This window comes from Anabrus simplex, chromosome 1 (genome assembly GCF_040414725.1).
Source record: "Anabrus simplex isolate iqAnaSimp1 chromosome 1, ASM4041472v1, whole genome shotgun sequence".
Lineage (NCBI taxonomy): Eukaryota > Metazoa > Arthropoda > Insecta > Orthoptera > Tettigoniidae > Anabrus > Anabrus simplex.
In genome coordinates, this window is record NC_090265.1 from 62405698 (window position 1) to 62425112 (window position 19415).

Below are 19415 nucleotides of genomic sequence, written 5' to 3' on the forward strand. Positions count from 1 at the left end.
TTTGGTAGAAGAAATCTGATGCCTTATGAGACCGCCTGTCGTATGGCAAAGACCCAACGCTGCATGATTACCATATTCATGGCTTTAATCCTTTTTGAAAAAGAAAAGGTCTGGAAAGAAAGTAATATAAAAATTAATGGGTTTAAAACCCTTAGATAACTAAGAAAAGAGATTCCGTCACAAATGTATGACGTAAAAGCTTACCGTAAATGACCCTCCCTATAGCTGGTTTATGATGAGCCTTGCTTCTCGCCACGCTTCAGCGTGTGTTGTAGTTGTGTTTAATTTCACCAGGCGGAACAAGGCTAGTGGTGGTAGGTGGGGGGGAAACAGTGCTATTGGTGGGGGAAGGGGAAATAGCTCGGCCTGTAGTAGGAGCAGGAGGGCGGGAAGTTTGAATTAGAGGAGGTGACTTCCAATTATTAATTCTTCGTGAGGATAGAAGTGATTGTACTTGTTACTAGAGTATAACGGATTTTTGTTCTGTTGTACGTCATTTAAATTTTTGTTTGCGTTGATACTCTGGTCCAAACTTAATAAATATTTTCGTAATTGCTCATCACGTTCCCTTTGCTTACTTTCTTTAAAATAGTCAAGTCTATTTATGTTAGCATATTGGTGACCAGTATCTCCCATATGGACACTCACTGCAGGATACTTCTTGTGTCTGTTAGCATTGACGTGTTCAAGATATCTCGTTTGAAAACTCTTACCAAATTAGCTAAATTTTGAAAGAATATTCTACAAGTCAATGCTTTTAATTGTTCTGACAAGGATTTAGTACCAATCCATTTCCGAGGCCAGAATTTCGATCTTCCCATTCAACACACTGAAACTACCAGATTCTAACAATGCTTGCAATGTTTTTCAAGTAAGATCGTTCATATTTAACTTGGCTGAACGATTGTTTGCAAGAAGTTTTAAGTTACCTCTTTAAATATATGTACTGTATATTTGTTCTCCTATGTTTTCTCAATAGTTTAAAAAGGAACTTCTGTTTCAAATAGGACAGCAACAATGGACATTGATTCCATACGAGACGTTATGGCAGGCTTGTCAGTTTCAAATTCATTCCATTTTTAACATTGAAGACAAAAGTTTTTGCAAGAAGTGAGGTCAATTTGTGTAAACAATGTATATATATTTATATCTTTTGCATTTCCCAAATAGTCCTTAAAAAGACATTGGGTTCTTCCATTTTTTTTTTCAGTTTCTGATTTGAGTTTTGTAACTCACCACGTGATTTTATGGCCGATGAAGTCTCAAATAGAGACGAAACATGTCCTTAAATATTTTGAATATGTTTTTAATTAAATAGTTCACTTGTAAAGTGAAGTGTATTGATTGGGTGGACCAAAACCTAACATTGTTTTTTAGTTTTAACTGTATCAATACGGATCTACACGAAGAAGTTCATAAATTGTACTAGGATTCAGTTATCTTTAATGCACTTGTTAAAAGGTACTCAGTCGGGAACTCTGTGGGGATGTCATCAGGTTCAGTTGCATTACCACTTTTTCATGGCACGTATCGTGATGATGCTTGTTGTTTAAAGGGGCCTAACATCTAGGTCATTGGCCCCTAATGATACAAAATGAGACGAAATGCAATGACAATTTAAAAGTCCAAAATTCATCCACTGACCAAAATTCAAAACATGAATACAACAAATGAATGGATGAATATGAATATAAAACAAACAGTGGATCCGACCCGCAATGCCTCACCTTACCAGAAACTATATTAGTGACCAAGGGACTACTTCTAAAGCACAATCCTGAATCAATGATACTTGTTGTCTAAAGGGGTTCAATATCCAGGTCTATGGCCTCTCGTAATGGTACTTATCGCGAGTAAAGTAGAATCATGGTATTTCTCAAGTTGCGGTACTAATCAAAAGTAGCGTAAACTCACAATGTTCCAAGCATTATGGTACTACATACTCACAAGTATTATACGTCGCACAGGTAACGCAGACCTATGGTGTTTCTCACATAATGGCGCCATTCGTAGGCAACACAAACCCATGGTGTTCCTCACATAGGTGCACTAATCACAGGGACTTGCACTATCCCGTGGTGTTCCTCACATAGTGGGAACAAATCACAGGCAACACAGACCAACGGTGTCGCTCATAAGTAGTACTAATCACAGGCAACGCCCAGACCCGTGGTGTTTCTCGCATAACGGTACAAATCACAGGCAGCGTGAGCCCGTGATGTTCCGCTTTAGTGGTACTAATCATAAGTACTGGAAACCCACAGTGAACTGCTCTCTGCTGCTAATAATCACAAATGTATTGTTACCTAACATAGCAGTACTACTCGCAAGTAAAGGCGACCAATGATTTTCCCCGGGTGATGGTACTAATCACAAGGAGTTTCATGGTTCTAATTCAATTAACCCTTGGTCGCCCCTTTTAGTCACCACCTACGAGAAGCAGGGGATACCATGGGTGTATTTTTCGTCTGCTTCCCCCACCCACAGGGGGTGGCACTAATGGCTCTGGTGACTTCATATAAGGTGATTAGTGGTATTGCACCCTGGACAGGTTCTGCACAATGGATGATATCTCCTGTCCGCTGGTGGGTGGGGCAGTAGAATGCATCCACTGTTCCCCTGGCCGAGTTTGGCATTGCTTCTACTTGCTTGTGCCAGTCACCTTACTTCCAACTTTCCTATCTTATTTCTCGTGGACAACTCTTCTTTTCTGACACCGATGGTATTGGGTTTGCAAGGCCAAGGAATCCTCATTTTCATGTCAATCGTGACCCTGTCTTCCCTTTTGGTGCTACCTTCATTCTTTTGTCACCTTCCGTTTTCCTTCTAATCAATGCTAATAGAGGATGGTTGCCCTGTTGTACTTCCCTAAAAAATCCAGCACCACCACTCCTCCTCCTCCTCCTCATTGCATATGGAGTCAAAATTACTGTGTCGCCTGAGAAGGTCTACAGGTTTTCGTAGATATCCAGTCAGGTCCTATGATCTGTAGTACAACGCAGAGTTCCCGCCAGTTCGTGCAATTTATTATTCCCCTCACACTTATCTAGTCATTCATAGAGGTCATTATAGTACCTGGAATTTGCAGCAGTGACAGCCTCTTTGGTTTGAGACTTGAGCCAATAGTATTGGCCTAGGTCAGCTCAGTTCTAGATCTGAACCAGTTTTTGAAGGCAACCTTCTTACCACTTCACATCTTGTTGCACATCCTTATACCACCACCAGATTTGTCTGTCCAGAAAATTTCTTCTTGGTTTTACCATCATCAAAGTTTCTTTTGCTCCTGCCCAGATATGGGTAGTAAACCCTCCCCAAGTCTGGTGGTCAACTTAACTGACAGCAGGCCAATGGAATCCATTAATTTTTGATTGGAGAGCTTCCACCAAATTATTGCTTGGTAAGCGTGATGCACCTGATGGTAGGGTGGAGATGAATGAGGAAAATCTCTTAAGAGCTTATTCTGGAGTGCAACATTGTCAGGTGATCGATGACATTTGAATCTATTACTACTGCTGGACATTGCTTCATATTTCCGTATGACCGTGAGAAAGGGTGGCGTAACCAAGCGTTGGCAAGGATCGACACGTGTATTAGATGCTGACCACGCAAGATATTTCAGCCAATGGGAACTTAAGGATTTGGCAAACATGGAGGCCACACAGCGCCAAATCTTAATTCCAGAATGACCAACGTGCTCAGTTGCTAAAGTCAGTTTCTGTTGGTAATCGGTTTTCCACAGTTTCAGAAGTCAGATATATTTGGAAATGTAATATAAAAATTGGTGGAAGAGATTTGCTAGTGTTTGAGCTGTGTTTTGTAAATATATCACAATAAATATTGTGTCATCATATACGACGAATTTTCTGATTGGTGGTTGGTTCAGACACCCGGGAACCCCAGTATTGAAATGGCGTCACCGAAGCCTCCTCAGTAACCCAAGCTCTGGAGAGCGTCACTCTGTGTTAAATGCTTGGACAGTGCGGAAGCACAAACTCTGATTGGTGATTGTGATTAACGTAGTGTTATTCCAGTAACAGTAACTGGTTCTAAATGATACTTTAAATTGTGCAGTTGGAAGATTTTACTGTTCTTGAGTAAATGGAAGAGTATATTTTGGCAGAGTTTACTTTCAATATATAAAGACGGTGTTTAGTGACCGGTGTGTAGCAAGTGTAGAGGAAACGTGCTATTGTTTCACTACTTCGCGACGGGCGCGTTTCGCGAGGAACTTTCGTAACGAACCGTGTGCTGCTTTTCAAACTGTATTCTCACCCTTTAAGTGAAGAGTGTATTATAAATGTATCAGTGTGTTTAGCTGATCTTGTAAAGAGAACGGGTATTTCGGCTCGTAGCATTGAGCAGCGAAGATATTGTCAACCAAAGTCTTCTGTGTTCCAGTGAATTATTTTCCAGCAAGATGATGGCTATGCATGCAGAAGAAGGAAGTGCATTCCCACAGGTTAATGCTGTGATTAACATGGTGTAAATCCCTCAATCAGCGGGGATGTAAGCTGCTATCCTGGTATCTCGAGAGTCGTCGGATGAAATTCAGTTAAGACGCATGTGTTATTTATGGCATGATATGTAAATTATGTTAAGGTACTAGGGCAGTGTAGATAGGATTTTTAATTTTATGTAAAGTAAGCCTGACGGCATGTGTTTGTTTAATTTTGTTATTATGATAGATTCGGATACGAGAATAATGCATGTTTATTTTATTTTCATTTTGCTTTATGATTAGATGATTGGGAAAATGAGGGATTGATAGGATTAGTTGTTGTTTATTTATGCATGTTACTTAGTGTAGGATATTCCGAGTTTTCCTTATATATATGCTAAAAGGGCTAGATTGACAGTTTCATCTTTATACAACGTTAAATACGTATTATTTCATTTTATTTCGGTTATTCAGAGAGACAGGTATAGCTATTCTGCATGATGCATGATTTTACAGAAGCTGACTGAAGGAGCTGCAGAACGTTGTCGTTAGACTAAGATCTTTGAAGTTAAGTTGGACTCTGTTTAGCCTGATGGTCTGCAAAGGACACGATCTGAGTCTCATAATGTGGAAGGCCAATGGAATTTATGAGAAATAAGAGATAAAGATTGCATGATGAATTATAATGTATTGGTGCAGGCTGATTGTATGCCTGACAAGAGAAAGAATGTTGTGCAGATGTGTGTGCTTGCCAAGTGTCTTCTGAGTGTATATTGTGATCAGAATGGACAGTATTAATTCCAGACTATTGAGTCTGATGTTGTTAAACGGCACAAGCATGCTAAGAAGGAATGAATATAGCGAGTTTCCGTGTAGCCGGCGAAAGACGTTATCTCATGGCAAGCTAATTTCTGGCCTGTGTTTATTAGTAGGCGCGAATGAGACGATATTTCCTTGTGACAGCCTCGGGAGACAGAATCCAAACTTTAGCATAGTGTTGAGTTCAACATTTCTTTTCAGCTCGTAATCTACCCGGAAGTACATGACGGATGACCGCGCTGTTGTGCGCTCAAATGCAGCAGAAGGAGGCAATGTTGCCCATTGCTTTCTTCATGATATCAAGGGTTATTTATATGTTTTTCCCTTACAGGATGATGTTTTACATTGTTATTTGTGGTTGTATACCTTGTCTCGTTGATTTAAAGGGAACAGCCCGAGTGCTGAAGTATTGGTGGTTTATCTAGTTCTGTCTAGATCTTTTGCAGTGAACCGGGTTTCACATTAGAATCTGTGTAGCATTTAAGATTTTACTCGATATCCGATGTATATATATATATGTTTAGTTTGATTATTTGAATTGTTGTAAATATAGTATAGGATATGCCCCTAGTTATTTTGCATAACTTACATAGCGTCCATTGCGTCTTAATTATTTTTCTTTTCGTCGTAACTTTTCTTTATAATGTAACTTTTATTTAACGGTAACATTTCGGCGACTCTCGGATTTAACTTAACTTTGGAAACCGTATCGTTGTGATGCGATAGTGTGTAACTCCATACGGAAATACCACATGTCAGTGTTTGCGTACACTTGTTGCCATACAATATAAACAATGGACTATAAGAAGAAGCTCAGTCTTGATGTATATAAGTGTTCTTTGTTGAACTTGATTCTGATGTCAAATTTGGTATTATCATTCAAGTAACGTTTTAATTTCCATTTATTTCCTATATTTTTGAGTTCATTTTGACATATTATTATTCCTTGATTTAATTGTTTTATCGTAATATGATCGGGGATATTTATCAATAAATCCATCTTAACCCCTATGATTGTTTCTCATTCGTGTTATACCTCCATTTCCTGTCATTGACTGATAGTTTAGTGTAGAACTTCGACTTTTTATCCTGACCCAACCGACAACCAACCCACACTCTGCCCAACCCTGAGTTAGTCGGATGTTCATACAGGAATGGAAGCATCGTCCTAGAGGGTATTTACCCTTGGGTACGGTACAGTAACTTCGGGTACGTTTTCCACAAGTTAAATTTAAGTTTCACGGCCTCCACTAGTTTATCTTGCAAAGTGTGATATTCTTTTCTTAAAGAATGTATTTCCTAACACTAGATCATACACCTGAGCACACCCTAAAGCTCACATTTCTTGTACAATGTCCATATCCACCATGTGGAAAGCCATCACGTGATATGTCGACATGATAAGAATGTCACCACCAAGTAACAGGGGCTTAGTGGGTTTGAGGAAATAGATGCATGCCTCCAAATAAGACCAAAATTTATATTGTCGGTCGCCAAAGACCTATCTGTGTCGGTGCGATGTAAAGCAAATTGCAAAAAACTTATCTTGTTCTTCATCTGGGCAACTAGTCTGTAGAGCCTTGCATGAAATTATGGACAGAGAGATGTGAATTCAGTAATGATTCAAATGCTCGTTTGGTGACGTCGTTTTGTAGCCATTCACAGATGGCCAGATATGATATAAACTTTTATCCATCACACATGTCACAAGCTTTTCATTTCCTGAATGCAAGCTACATACCGATTCAATGATGTTTGAGCAATTCGACCAATTCGCACCTCCAATCAGTTGGCGTCATCAACATCATCTGGAGCATTTTCCAACCACAGGCTGAGTCTGCTTGAAACATAAGCCTCTCCATCATTTTCTGTCCATCCACCACTTCTCTTCTCTCACTCTAGTCCACTTCCCTCCTCTTGCCTTAATGCTCTTCTTTACACCTTTCAGCCATCTGTCTCTCAGTCTTCCCCTAGGCTGCCTCCTCTTCATCTTCCTTTCTAACATCTTTCTTCTTCCATTCTCTTAACAACATGTCCATACGACTGCAGCCTTGATTTTACTATCTATTGCTGTAGGGGTACATCATTTACCATCTCCCGAACTCTCACATTTCTTACTCTGTCCATTCTTGTTAAACCTACTAGACACCTTTGAAACTTCATTTCCACTGCCGGTATTCTACTTTTATCCCTCTTCATCACCCACGTTTCTGATCCATATGTCAGAATTGGTACAAAAAGTCTTGTAGATAACACCTTTACATCTCTGTGGTACATCCCTGTTCCATAGCGATCCTCCCCCACTCTTAAAGAATCAATTTGCACACCCTCCTCTTTCACTGATTTCCATCGTGTTTCCTCCATTTTCTTCAATTACACTTCCCAGGTATTTAAAGCTGTCAACTCTTTTCAACTGCTCCCCTTCTAATGTCATGCCATTATACACTAGGTCCTTGTTTCGTGTCGTTACCACCACTTCACTCTTTTGTGCTGAGAACTTCATTCCATGACACAACTTCCTTCCATACATTATGCTCTGTTCCTGCACTTCTCTCTCATGGTTTCCCCATATTAATAGATCTGCAAACAGCACCACTTTCATTCTTCTCTCTCCAATGATCTGAGCTACCTTCTGTATTATATTATCCATCACCACTATAAATAGGAGAGGTGAGAGGGCACTTCCTTGTTTTAAACCATCCACTTCTTTCGGTTCCAACTAACACCGCTTTTGATTCCATCATACATATTTTTCACCCTTGTCACTATCTGTTCATTTACTGCTTTTACTCTCGTAGCTTCCCAGATCTTGTTTCTATGGACACTGTAATATACAGTATATGCCTTCTCTATGTCCATGAAGACCAGCACTAAATCTTCCCCATACTCATAGTGTCGTTCTTGTAGCTGCCTCAATATTAGCGTCTCAATATTAATAATTCCTAATCTAGTGACCTGGCCTTGCTTCTTCAGCCTTTCCCAGCCATGTACAGGTAGCCTTTGCCCATTTCTCACCCTGTTCGGGCAGAGTCGAGCATTTAGTAGATCATGCCGATTGGTGTGAAGCATCATGAAGCAATATTAAGAATTTCACCTATCAGTCGCACAATCTGACGCCTAGCATTTTAGAGCTACTGCCAGTAAGAATTTAGGTCACTCTTTATATGACGAACAGATGCCTTTTGTAAATGCTCCTCTAGAGGGCAGATGCTACTTGTAATGGGAATTCAGCATATTTCTTCTACCACCTGACACTTGGTGTTTAGCTGCTGGCTGTACATTCTACTCTATTTACTGTGGCAAGGTGAATAATGATGATGATGATGATGATGATGATGATAATAATAATAATAATAATAATAATAATAATAATAATAATAAAATTTAACATTCCTTCAATTGCTGCAGATTAAAAGAGAAACCAGGTGACAGAATTTTGTCCCACAAGGTCTTTGAAAGACAACCTAGTTGTCACATGTCAACATCCTCAAATACTATCAACTTCAGTCAGAATTAAATCCAATATTTTGGGGAAAGAAAGATGATGACTGATGACAAAATTATTGCACTACTAAGGTCAGTTGCAAAATATTAAGAACTACACTGCTAGGGGCAATATATAAGACAAAGTAAAAGTGTAAACATATACTATACATTTATTTACAAATGACAAGTGCAGCGATAACATCATTTACAGACACCTTTCTCAAACATCATTAATTCTGCCCCAGCCAAGTCTGTCTTTCTTAATCTCCGTTTTCAGCCAGGAGGGTATGTCATCATCCAGTCTGAAAGCATTTGGGTATAATGGAGGTGGTTCTGGTTTCTTAAACGGGTGAGTCTTCTTCAGTTTCTTCAACAGGTATCCTTTAATCACGTCTTTTGGGTCCCTGTACTTATCCATGTACCTAAACAAAAGAATTGTATTCTTTATTGCCATATACAAAACAAAGAATTCAGGCACATCTGCATAAATTAATTTCCAGAAAGCTTTTCTGCCAACTGATCACACTAAAAACAGGCTCGCACCTGGAATTAATAATAATAATAATAATAATAATAATAATAATTTTTTTTTCTATTTTGCTTTCGCACTGACACAGATATGTCTTATGGCGACGATGGGATAGGCAATGCCTAGGAAAGGGAGGTAAGCGGCCGTGGCTTTAATTAAGGTACAGCCCCAGCATTTGCCTGGTGTGAAAATGGGAAACTACGGAAAACCATCTTCAGGGCTGCCGACAGTGGGGTTCGAACCCACTATCTCCCGATTACTGGATACTCAAGCGACTGCAGCTATCGAGCTCGGTAAAAATGATGTTTGTTAGTGGCGTCGACCTCTACAGATCTTTTGCCACTACTTTCACCATATGAGAGGAACCAGCGTGTAAATGGAATTGCGAAAGTGTAATGTGTTGAATGTGAGGCAAGGAACTTTAAGGACAACACAAGCACCCAGTCTCCAGGCTAGGGATATTAATCATTTATAATTAAAAACCCCTGACCCGGCCGGGAATCGAACCCGGGGCCGCCGGGTGACAGGCGGGCGCATTGCCCCCCACACCGCGGGGCCGGACAATGATGATGATGTTGATGATGATGATAATAATAATAATAATAATACTGGCTTTTCTCCCACGAACTACTTTCTCGGTTTTCAGTGACGCTGAGGTGCTAGAATTTTGCCCCACATATCTTTTATGTGCCAATAAATCTACTGACACAAGACTGGCGTATTTGAGCACCTTCAAATACCTCCAGACTGAGCCAGGATCGAACTTGCCAAGTTGGGTTCAGAAGGCCAGTGCCTTAACCATCTGAGCCACTCAGCCCGGCACAGCTGGAATTTCACTCTTCAGAGGAAATAAATTAATTCACAATCAGTACTAATATTAGAGGACAAATTATACCATCTAATACTACATAAAACCAGTTAAGAAATTATTTACAGAACAAATTTTACATAATACTGAATTTTCAGATAAAACCACTGGTAGAGGAGAGAAAAAGAATGGAGCTAGCCACTGTTTTCTGGATGATGCTATTGGATAAAACGAGGATGGATAAAAAGAAGCAGCTATCTGATTCTGAGAAAGGGAGCTTTTTTGCAATGGAGCACTACCTGATGTATAATGTTTTGAGCCCCTCAAGAGGATATGGGGTGGGAAGAATGCAGGAAATACTGAAGTTCTTGAACAGTGAAACATTCATTGAATTTCTTTTGAAGGATCTGGATGTGAAGAGTGATTGGTGATGTATGCTGGGAGTTTTACTGGTACTGTGGCAACCATGTGTATGTTTCGCTAGAGGGTTGTGTTTTTATTTTGCTGGTGTTTTAATGTTGAACTAACTCAAGCAAAGATGGAACTGGGACAGAAGTGGGTGTGGCCTTAATTAAGGTACAGCACTACCATTTGCTTGATGTAAGATGTTAAACCATGGAAAAGCATTTTCAAGGCTGTGATGATGGAATCTGAAGCCACCATTTCCCAAATGAAAGATACAGCTATGCAGCCCATACCACACAGCCAAGTTGCTCAGTTGTTTGATTAGAATAATCCACACTATCAAATAATCCATACACCCTAATTTTATAGAGAATACAATAAAATATAAATTTGATTTAAGAAACACATCAAGAACTTCACATGTTGTTGAGTAGGCAACCTGCTGATCAGAATTATCACCATCTTTTCCATTAAGCATGTCGTCATTTAGTGCTTCCATTCCTACTAGGGGACTGCATGAGGGATTTTGAGAGCACATCCAGGAGTGATATATTGCTTCTTGGTACTCTAAAAGTTAAGTATTCATCGTAAGCAACTACAATTAAATAATTATTTATGCAATGAGTAAGTTACCATTTTAGTGGCTGTTGCATACAATATTTTATTTCATACTTTGGCGAATTTACTTATTCTTAATTAAATGTTAATTATAAATAATTCTGACACGTCGCCATTCAGTAACTCTTGTGTGTGTGGATTTTTTTTCTATGAATAATATGAGAAGTGTGTACAATGAGTTATGTTGTAATGAATCATCGAAATTAATGTTATTTGAAGCAGCGAACAGTCCACTAAGCTACCAGCGTCATAAACATGGTTCCCCGGTCCTGGATTAATCAAGGTAATAAGAACTTTATGATATACTGTGATATATGCGGTATTTATTTGATGGAAACTGATTAACCTAGGAAAAATCTCAGGTAACATTTTTGGTGTAGATGGATATGGAACCACAGTGCTGCAATTAGGCAGACAAACAATTACAGTAGAACCTCGATAATTCAAAATCGGTTAATTCAAAATCTCACCTAATTCGAAGAAACTCTCATTCCTGGAAACATGAGGTACGGTTTTGCAAGTTATTTAAACTGATCTGAAATACGGATAATTCGTAATTCGAAGAACAATGTCGGCCCCATTACCGAAATTCAGACTTTTAATTCAAAACTGCCTTTACATTGTAAAAATTGTATTTTACAGAGTAAAATCAATTCAAAATTTCTCCGCGTCACAACAGAATGAGTTTTCCGGAACGTGCAGGGGTAACTTTCCACACTCTCTCTCACTTCAGTGTGTCTACAGTGTGCTTCATATTTGCTAAGTTCAAGTGACATTGTAATTCTTTTGTATTTGCGTTTTAAGGAATACCGCAATATCACGTAGCATGCAGTGTGCGGAGAAGCAGAATCCACGAACACTAGCGATGCCTACAGCTGGTGAAAAAGTGTGGCTCCTATAATCAATTCGTACGCACCAAACAATATTGTCAATGCCAATGAAACTGCATTGCTTTTTAAACAGCGAGGCCAACCGGACTTATGGTTTCAAAGGAGAGAAGTGCCAGGCCAGGAGTCATACAAAGGTGAAGTCACTGTACTGTGTTGCAATGCAGACCAGATGGAAGAGAGAGACTTCTCCCCTTGTCATAGGAAAGTTCTATAAGCCATGATGTTTTAATGGTGACAGGTACTTTCCGTGCAAGTACAAGGCTTGCGTGAGGTTATGTTTGCCGGCGAGTTATCCAAGTGCATTATTTGAATACTATAAATGCACCTTGCTAGATACATTTTGGACATAGTTTTTTTCCATGGCATTCGAAAGGTTTAAACTGTGAACCAAGGTTAACTGCATTCAGTAACGGGTCTTAGAATATTATGTGACGCGGCAAGTGTTGGCATTTCTGAATTAAGAGTTGGTGGTCAATTCAAAATCACGTAATTCGAAGCCCGATTTTTGCATCCCAACGACTTCGAATTAACAAGGTTTTACTGTAAACAAGGTTAAGTTTGGTGTTCACTGATTCATAAACTCTCCAACCATCTGTGTTTACATTAGTGTAAAGTGGAGTTCAACCAATCAAAGACAATTTCTAATAAAAGCATCAGAAAAGTAGCTACTGTAACAAAGTGTCATTTTCTGTGTCTTTTAAGAACAGAAAAGTCAAATGAAGTAAAAAGGTTTTGCAGTCCTTTGTGTCTGCCTCAATCAGAGAAGAAGACAAATTTAGTCCATGGTTGTGCAGGTAAACCCTTTGAAGTGATGGAAGGAAAGATGGAAAGGGGATAGCCAACATTTAATAAATACAATATAAAATCTCTCATACGTAAATTGACTAGAAAGAATTTTAACTTACACATTAAATGGTTTTCTGAGAGGAAACCACCTCTGAGGACTAATGTAAGGCTCTGTGAAGTCATACTCAAAAACAGGCTCCTTCATTTCTGCAAACAGACAAGAATAAAAATTAGTGTCTTCAGTAATAACAAGCTGAATTCTTAAGTACACTAAAAATAGTACTGAAATTATTGCAGACCTACTCTATCTATTTTAGTGAGGAGATGGAAGAGAAAAGCTGTAGTCTGCACATATACAGGTCATAGTAAAATACTGTGAATAAAGCAACTACTGTAGTTGATGGCTGTGTAGAAAATGTTCCATTCCATTTCCTTTACAGAAATGTCCCTAAGTACTGAAAAAGAATACAGGAGGAAGAAAACTGCATTAAAAAAAAGACTGTACTATACACACCCTTCCAGCCAAACATTTGAGTGGAGTGGCTATTACTCATGAATTTCTCAAATAATAGGATTTCAGATTTTTTCACATTTGTTTTTATTTCCCAAACCTAAGACATTATGTGTATTTAATAATTGGTCTTTTGTACAGCAATGACTTTCATACCATATTTACATGGATAACCCCTCCATTTTTTCAAAGTTTAGTGGAGAAAAGTTGGAGTACAGGTATTATTTGTGTCAAGGGAGGTACAGTGCTCCTGACATACATAAATCTGGAAGCTGGTTTTCTTAACTACAAAACAACGACATATAGCATGACTGCAATGCATGGGTCGGACATGAAACTATTCACCTATTTGTGCAACGTCATTAGAGCTGCAGTAGGCCTACACTATGGAGGCGGACATTTCTTAACTACGAAACACAGATGTACCGCATGACTTTGGCGCGTGTTTTCATTGCATGGGTCGTACGGACGAAACTATTCACAAATTTGTGCGATGTCATCCGAGCTGCAATATGACTTGTACCCGCTTCAAAGCGGAATCATTCTTCTCTGATGAATTACATTGGGGGGGTCTTGTATGCAAGATTTATTTTTCATTTTCATCATCTCGAAAAGCCATGAAGGGGTCTAATACACGAGTAAATACAGTATACGGTGATACAGTTTAATTAAATATAACACTACTTAAACAGAATCTTAATTCTGGGAATGGTGTTCTTGACTACACATAACTACATTCACATACAAATCATGTGCACAGATTTGGGTAGTATAGATATTACGGGGACATTCCTTGTTCCGCTACTGCTTCCATATGGGCACCAGTCTACCTGAGACTTATATTAGAGAATCTGCTGTTTAGCCAAGGAGTATTTACAGTACATATAATGTCCAGACACTTGTACACAAAGGTAAATCTTGCAAAAGACCAAGCAGTGGAGACAGACCATTAGAGCAATCCAATTCTAAAATTAACAATGAATACATAACTTACGCAAAGTATTATGATAGAAGTCTGTAAGTGTTGAATCCCAATCTGACTGAAAAAATGCAAGACCTGCTGGAGTTAGATCATGCTGATGTTTTCGGTAGAAATCCAATGTTTTGAATGTCCTCTTCTGCAGCTGTAAACTAAAGATATCCACATATTAATTACAAGCCTAAGGAAACAGCAACAAATAATACTGGTCTCCTTCTGCAGCATTACAATATTCTGGTTAACATAACACCAACATACGAGGATGCTTTGAATCAAACTTTCATATTTGTATTTTAATCTTCTTCTTCCTGATACGTTTCTGCTTATGCAGGTTATTCTTTATTTTAATACTTAATCTGAAGTACATTACAAGCAAAGCATCTTATAAAATGGGTATATAGCATATTTTTGCATCAAAATGCTTTGGTTTATTTTCTTAATGGAATGCGTTCTAACAATTAAATAATTAAAGACTTCACTGTCAGGTATGGAATCCTTCATTTGCTAGCCAGGAAAATTCATTAACAAGGGGAGGAAAACCCCCTCTCACATCTCCTCATATCTTCCCCATTATTTCAAATACTGTGCTCACACCTTAAAAAGACATGAGATTTTTTTCACAAGTGGATGGGTATGTTAACCAAAGATATCCCTGGTTCATAAAATACTGTATAATCCCGAATACCACCCGCACTTTTCCCCCCATAATATTGGTTCTAAATCTTGGGTGCGGGTCGTATTCAAGCCGTTCATTCTCGTAAATATTTACTACGTTTACATGGGAGTATTGAAATAGATTTGAATATGGTTACTGTACTCAATATACCACATGTAAATGGGCATTCAGGTCTTATTGTGTTTTAGATGCGTTCTAGAAAACAAGATCGAATTTTTCTCAATACGGTTACAGTGGCATGTAAAAGCGAAATGTAAGGTAATGAAATACGGTAAATCAAAGTATATGGGTAAATATGCGGTAAATACGAAAGCCGCTGCTGCGGATGCTCAATCATCATTTGTTTCGCAAGTGTTGCTGGCATGCTGGGTGTGCGAATAGCTGATCTCGCGGAATATGGTACTTTGCAAGAGTCGAGACTGTTGGTTACGGAAGTCTACCTTGCTCACATTCGAGTTCCGTATCTGTCCCGTGAAAGTGCTGTCTCGATAGTAAGCAATAGATTCAAAACGGCGCCTGCGGTCATTTATTGTGCATGAGAAAATTGAAGTTGTAAGTGAAGCTGAAATATATGGAAATCGTACCATTGGCAGAAAGTATGATATTGATGAATCGTGTATTCACGATTGGCAGAAGAAGGAAAAACTTCTAAAAAGTAACGGCGATCAATAGTGTTCCGCGGGTGGAGTGCAGTGTTTCCGGAAACTGAAGAACGACTCCACAAATTTGTGATAGAAAAACGTGAGTTAGGACATGATGTTTCTAGTAAAATGTGTCAATTGAAAGCACTAGAGATCTCAAAAGAACTCAAAACACAGGGTTTTACTGCAAGCCGCGGATGGATCCGAAACTTTTATCGAAAAAAGAGATTGTGCATTCGGAGATGTACGTCTATTTCATAACGTCTCCCTGGGGCGTATGAAGAAAAATTAACGGCCTTTCAGCGTCACATTATTCATTTAAGGAAGCAAAATTATTATTGGCTGTCGCAAATTGGAAATGCTGACCAGACACCTGTCTATTTTGAAATGCCGTTAGAAAATACAGTGGATACGAAGGGTTCTAAAAGTGTAACCATCAGAACACGTGGTAACGAAAAGCAACGATGCATGGTAATATTGTGCGTATTAGCGGATGGAACCAAACTCCCTCCATATGTGGTTCTGAAAAGGTAAACCCTTCCGAAAGGAAACTTGACGTCTGGTGTTATTGTTAGAACACATATGTCCGGCTGGATGGACAGTGCGTTAGTTGAAGGCTGGGTGAAGTGTGTTTGGCAACGTCGCCCGGGAGCTTTGTTACAAAAACGAAACATGCTTGTGTTGGACAGTTACGGAGGACATAAAACTGACGCCGTAAAAGATATGATGGGGAAAGGAAAAAACGATCTTGCGATAATTCCCGGAGGACTCAGTTCTATTCTACAGCCCTTAGATGTGTGCGTGAACCGGCCTTTCAAAACTGCAATGAAACAGTTGTACATCGAATGGATGTCTGATGGTGATCACGCGTTGACACCAACCGGACGAGTGAAGAGGCCTGAAGTGGGACTAATATGCAGCTGGATCAAGACCACATGGGCATGCATTCCCAACGATCTAGTGTCCAAAAGCTTTAAGAAATGCAGAATTTCAAATTCAGTGGACGGTAGTGAGGACGACTGTTTGTGGAAAGATGCCAACGACAAAATTTCCTATGGTGAAACTTCAGATGACGACAGTGAATTGTGAATGATCCGAGTATTAGACCGATTTTTTAAAAAGATTTTTGTGATGATTTTATTAATTGTAAGCTGTTTGAATTTATATTTGTGGTATATTTGAAGAAAATTAAATAGGTATGCAAGTTATTTTATTTTTATTTTTTTTCCGTATTTTGCCATCTCAAATTTAGGGTGCGGGTCGTATTCGGTGGCGGGTGGTATTCGGGATTATACGGTAAGTTGTTTGTTGTTTGTGTGAACAGATCATGGACTGATTTGATGCATCATTCCATGTCACCCCACCCTGTGCTAAACTTTTCATTCCCGCAGAACTCCTACATCTACTCTAATCTGATTGTCATATACCTTGGTCTACCCGTGCTGTTTTTACCGCCTACTCTTCCCTCAAAAACCAACTGAACAAGTTCTGGGTGTCTAGATGTGTCCTATCATTCTATCTCTTATCCAGGTCAAATTTCACTAAATGGTTCTCCTTTCACCAATTCAATTCAGTATCTCTTCATTTGTGATTTTTTTTTGCTAGTGGCTTTACGTCGCACCGACACAGATAGGTCTTATGGCGACAATGGAATAAGAAAGGCCTAGGAGTTGGAAGGAAGCAGTCATGGTCTTAATTAAGGTAAAGCTCCAGCATTTGCCTGGTGTGAAAATGGAAAACCACGGAAAACCATCTTCAGGGCTGCCGACAGTGGAATTTGAACTCACTATCTCCTGGATGCAAGCTCACAGCCGCACGCCTCTAACTGCACGGCCAACTCGTCCGGTTTTTGTGATTCGATCTACCTATCTCACCTTCAGGACTCTTGTGTAACACTACATTTCAAAAGCTTCTATTCTCTCTGAGGTAGTTATAGCCCATGTGTCACTTCCATACAATGCAATGCTCCAGACAAATCTTCAAAAACATCTTTTATTCCTATATCAATGTCTGAAGTGAACAAATTTACTTTTTAAGAAAAGCCTTGCTTGTGCTAGTCTGCATTTTATGATGTCCTTATTTCTACCATCATTAGTTATTCTACCACCCGAGTAACAATATTCATCTATTTCCTTTAAGACTTTATTTCCTAATATTTCCTGCATCACATAACTATGATAAGTACCAACAGTAAACTATTAAGTAGACAAGTGCTCTTTATCAGCTATATCTCTTGCATATTTTGAAGCCCTACATTACAGATAACATATGCTGTCCTCTATTAGATTTGAGGAGTGGATAAACTGATATGACCCTGAATGAATCCATGTTCAATGACATCAGAATCAACAAAATAAATCACCAAAAAAACATTTTTTTCATAAACATAACTTTAGTTCCCCATTGACGATATCCTTTTCTAATAATGATGTTATTTGTTTTACGTCCCACTAACTACTACTTTTATAGTTTTCGAGATGCTGACGTGCCAGAATTTAGTCCTGCAAGAGTTCTTTTACGTGCCAGTAAATTTAATGACACGAGGCCGACGTATCTGAGCACCTTCAAATACCATCGGACTGAGCCAGGATCGAACCTGCCAAGTTGGGGTCAAAAAGCCAGCACCTCAACCGTCTGAGCCACTCAGCCCGTCAACGATATCCTTAACGTACTGACTGAACTTAGTGTTGACTCTAGATTAAACGCACATAAGGGGAAAAATTATGCAACTGAATATGGTAAGTCATCCCCTATCAACAGAACAACTTCAATTCTAATACGAAATCTTGGCAATTCACCTAACCTCCATTTGGGTCTAGATATTTTTCTTCTTTAACCCACAAGGAGTCGTGTCAAAAGAGTTACATGATTGGTTGCACATGGTTGATTTGACCGGGGTGTACACAATACCAGCTTTGTAACAAAATGCATTGTATCTTTAAGGAAAACTATGTCCATGAAACAAAAGACAAGTTTTTTTTGCAAATAACATTGTATTGTATAAGAAAAGTATATCCATGAAACAAAATCCTAGCTTTTATAACAAAACAAGCTATATTATTAAAGGAAAGCATATCCCTGAAACAAAATACCAGGGTTTATTTCTGCAACACACATTGTATTATTAAGGAAAAATATATCCATGAAACAAAATACCAATTTTCTTGCAAAACGCATTGTAAAGTAAAAATATATAAATGAAACAAAATACACAGCAAAACACATTATATTATTAAAGGAAAGCATATCTGTGAAACAAAATACCGGTTTTTGTAGCAAAACACATTGTATTATTAAAGAGAAATATATCCATGAAACTCACAAAACACTTCGACACCAACAGTAAAGACAGCGGACGGCAAACATCAGGAGTTGTGCACGGTGTAAAGGTCCGTATAATAAGGCAATGCCAGGAGTCGCGCATGGTGGAAACAACCGAGCTTACAGAAAAAGCTTTCCACTGACTGATTGGTGATGAAAGTGGGGAACAACGAACGTAAGCACGTGTAGTAGACGAGTCCAATGAAAGGTACTGAAAGAAATGAAGCTTTATACCGTGAAACTAGTTTGAAAGAATAAAAAGGGTATGCAGCAGCTGGTCTAAAAGACCGTAAAGCGATCCCTCGCGGGTTAAATTTTGTTCTGCCATATGCATGACAAGATTATAATATCGTAATCTAACTCCCATTTGGGTCTATATATTTTTCTTCTTTAACCCGCAAGGAGTCGTGTCAAAAGAGTTACATGATTGGTTGCACATGGTTGATTTGACCGGGGTGTACACAATACCAGCTTTGTAACAAAATGCATTGTATCTTTAAGGAAAACT

At 38.9% G+C, this 19415-nt stretch overlaps 1 protein-coding gene across 1 annotated transcript in view; it reads right to left on the reverse strand.

Moving 5' to 3' along the window:
• Nucleotides 1-8887: 8887 nt before the first annotated feature.
• mRpL38 (mitochondrial ribosomal protein L38) overlaps nt 8888-19415 on the reverse strand; it is a 49586-nt gene continuing 39058 nt past the window's right edge. The window contains exons 6-8 of the mRNA XM_067138805.2: nt 14285-14421; nt 12899-12986; nt 8888-9165 (exon numbers count right to left, since the gene is read on the reverse strand). Coding sequence (XP_066994906.2) covers nt 8964-9165; nt 12899-12986; nt 14285-14421 — 427 coding nt within the window. The 3' untranslated portion in view covers nt 8888-8963. The remainder of the gene's footprint in view (nt 9166-12898; nt 12987-14284; nt 14422-19415) is intronic.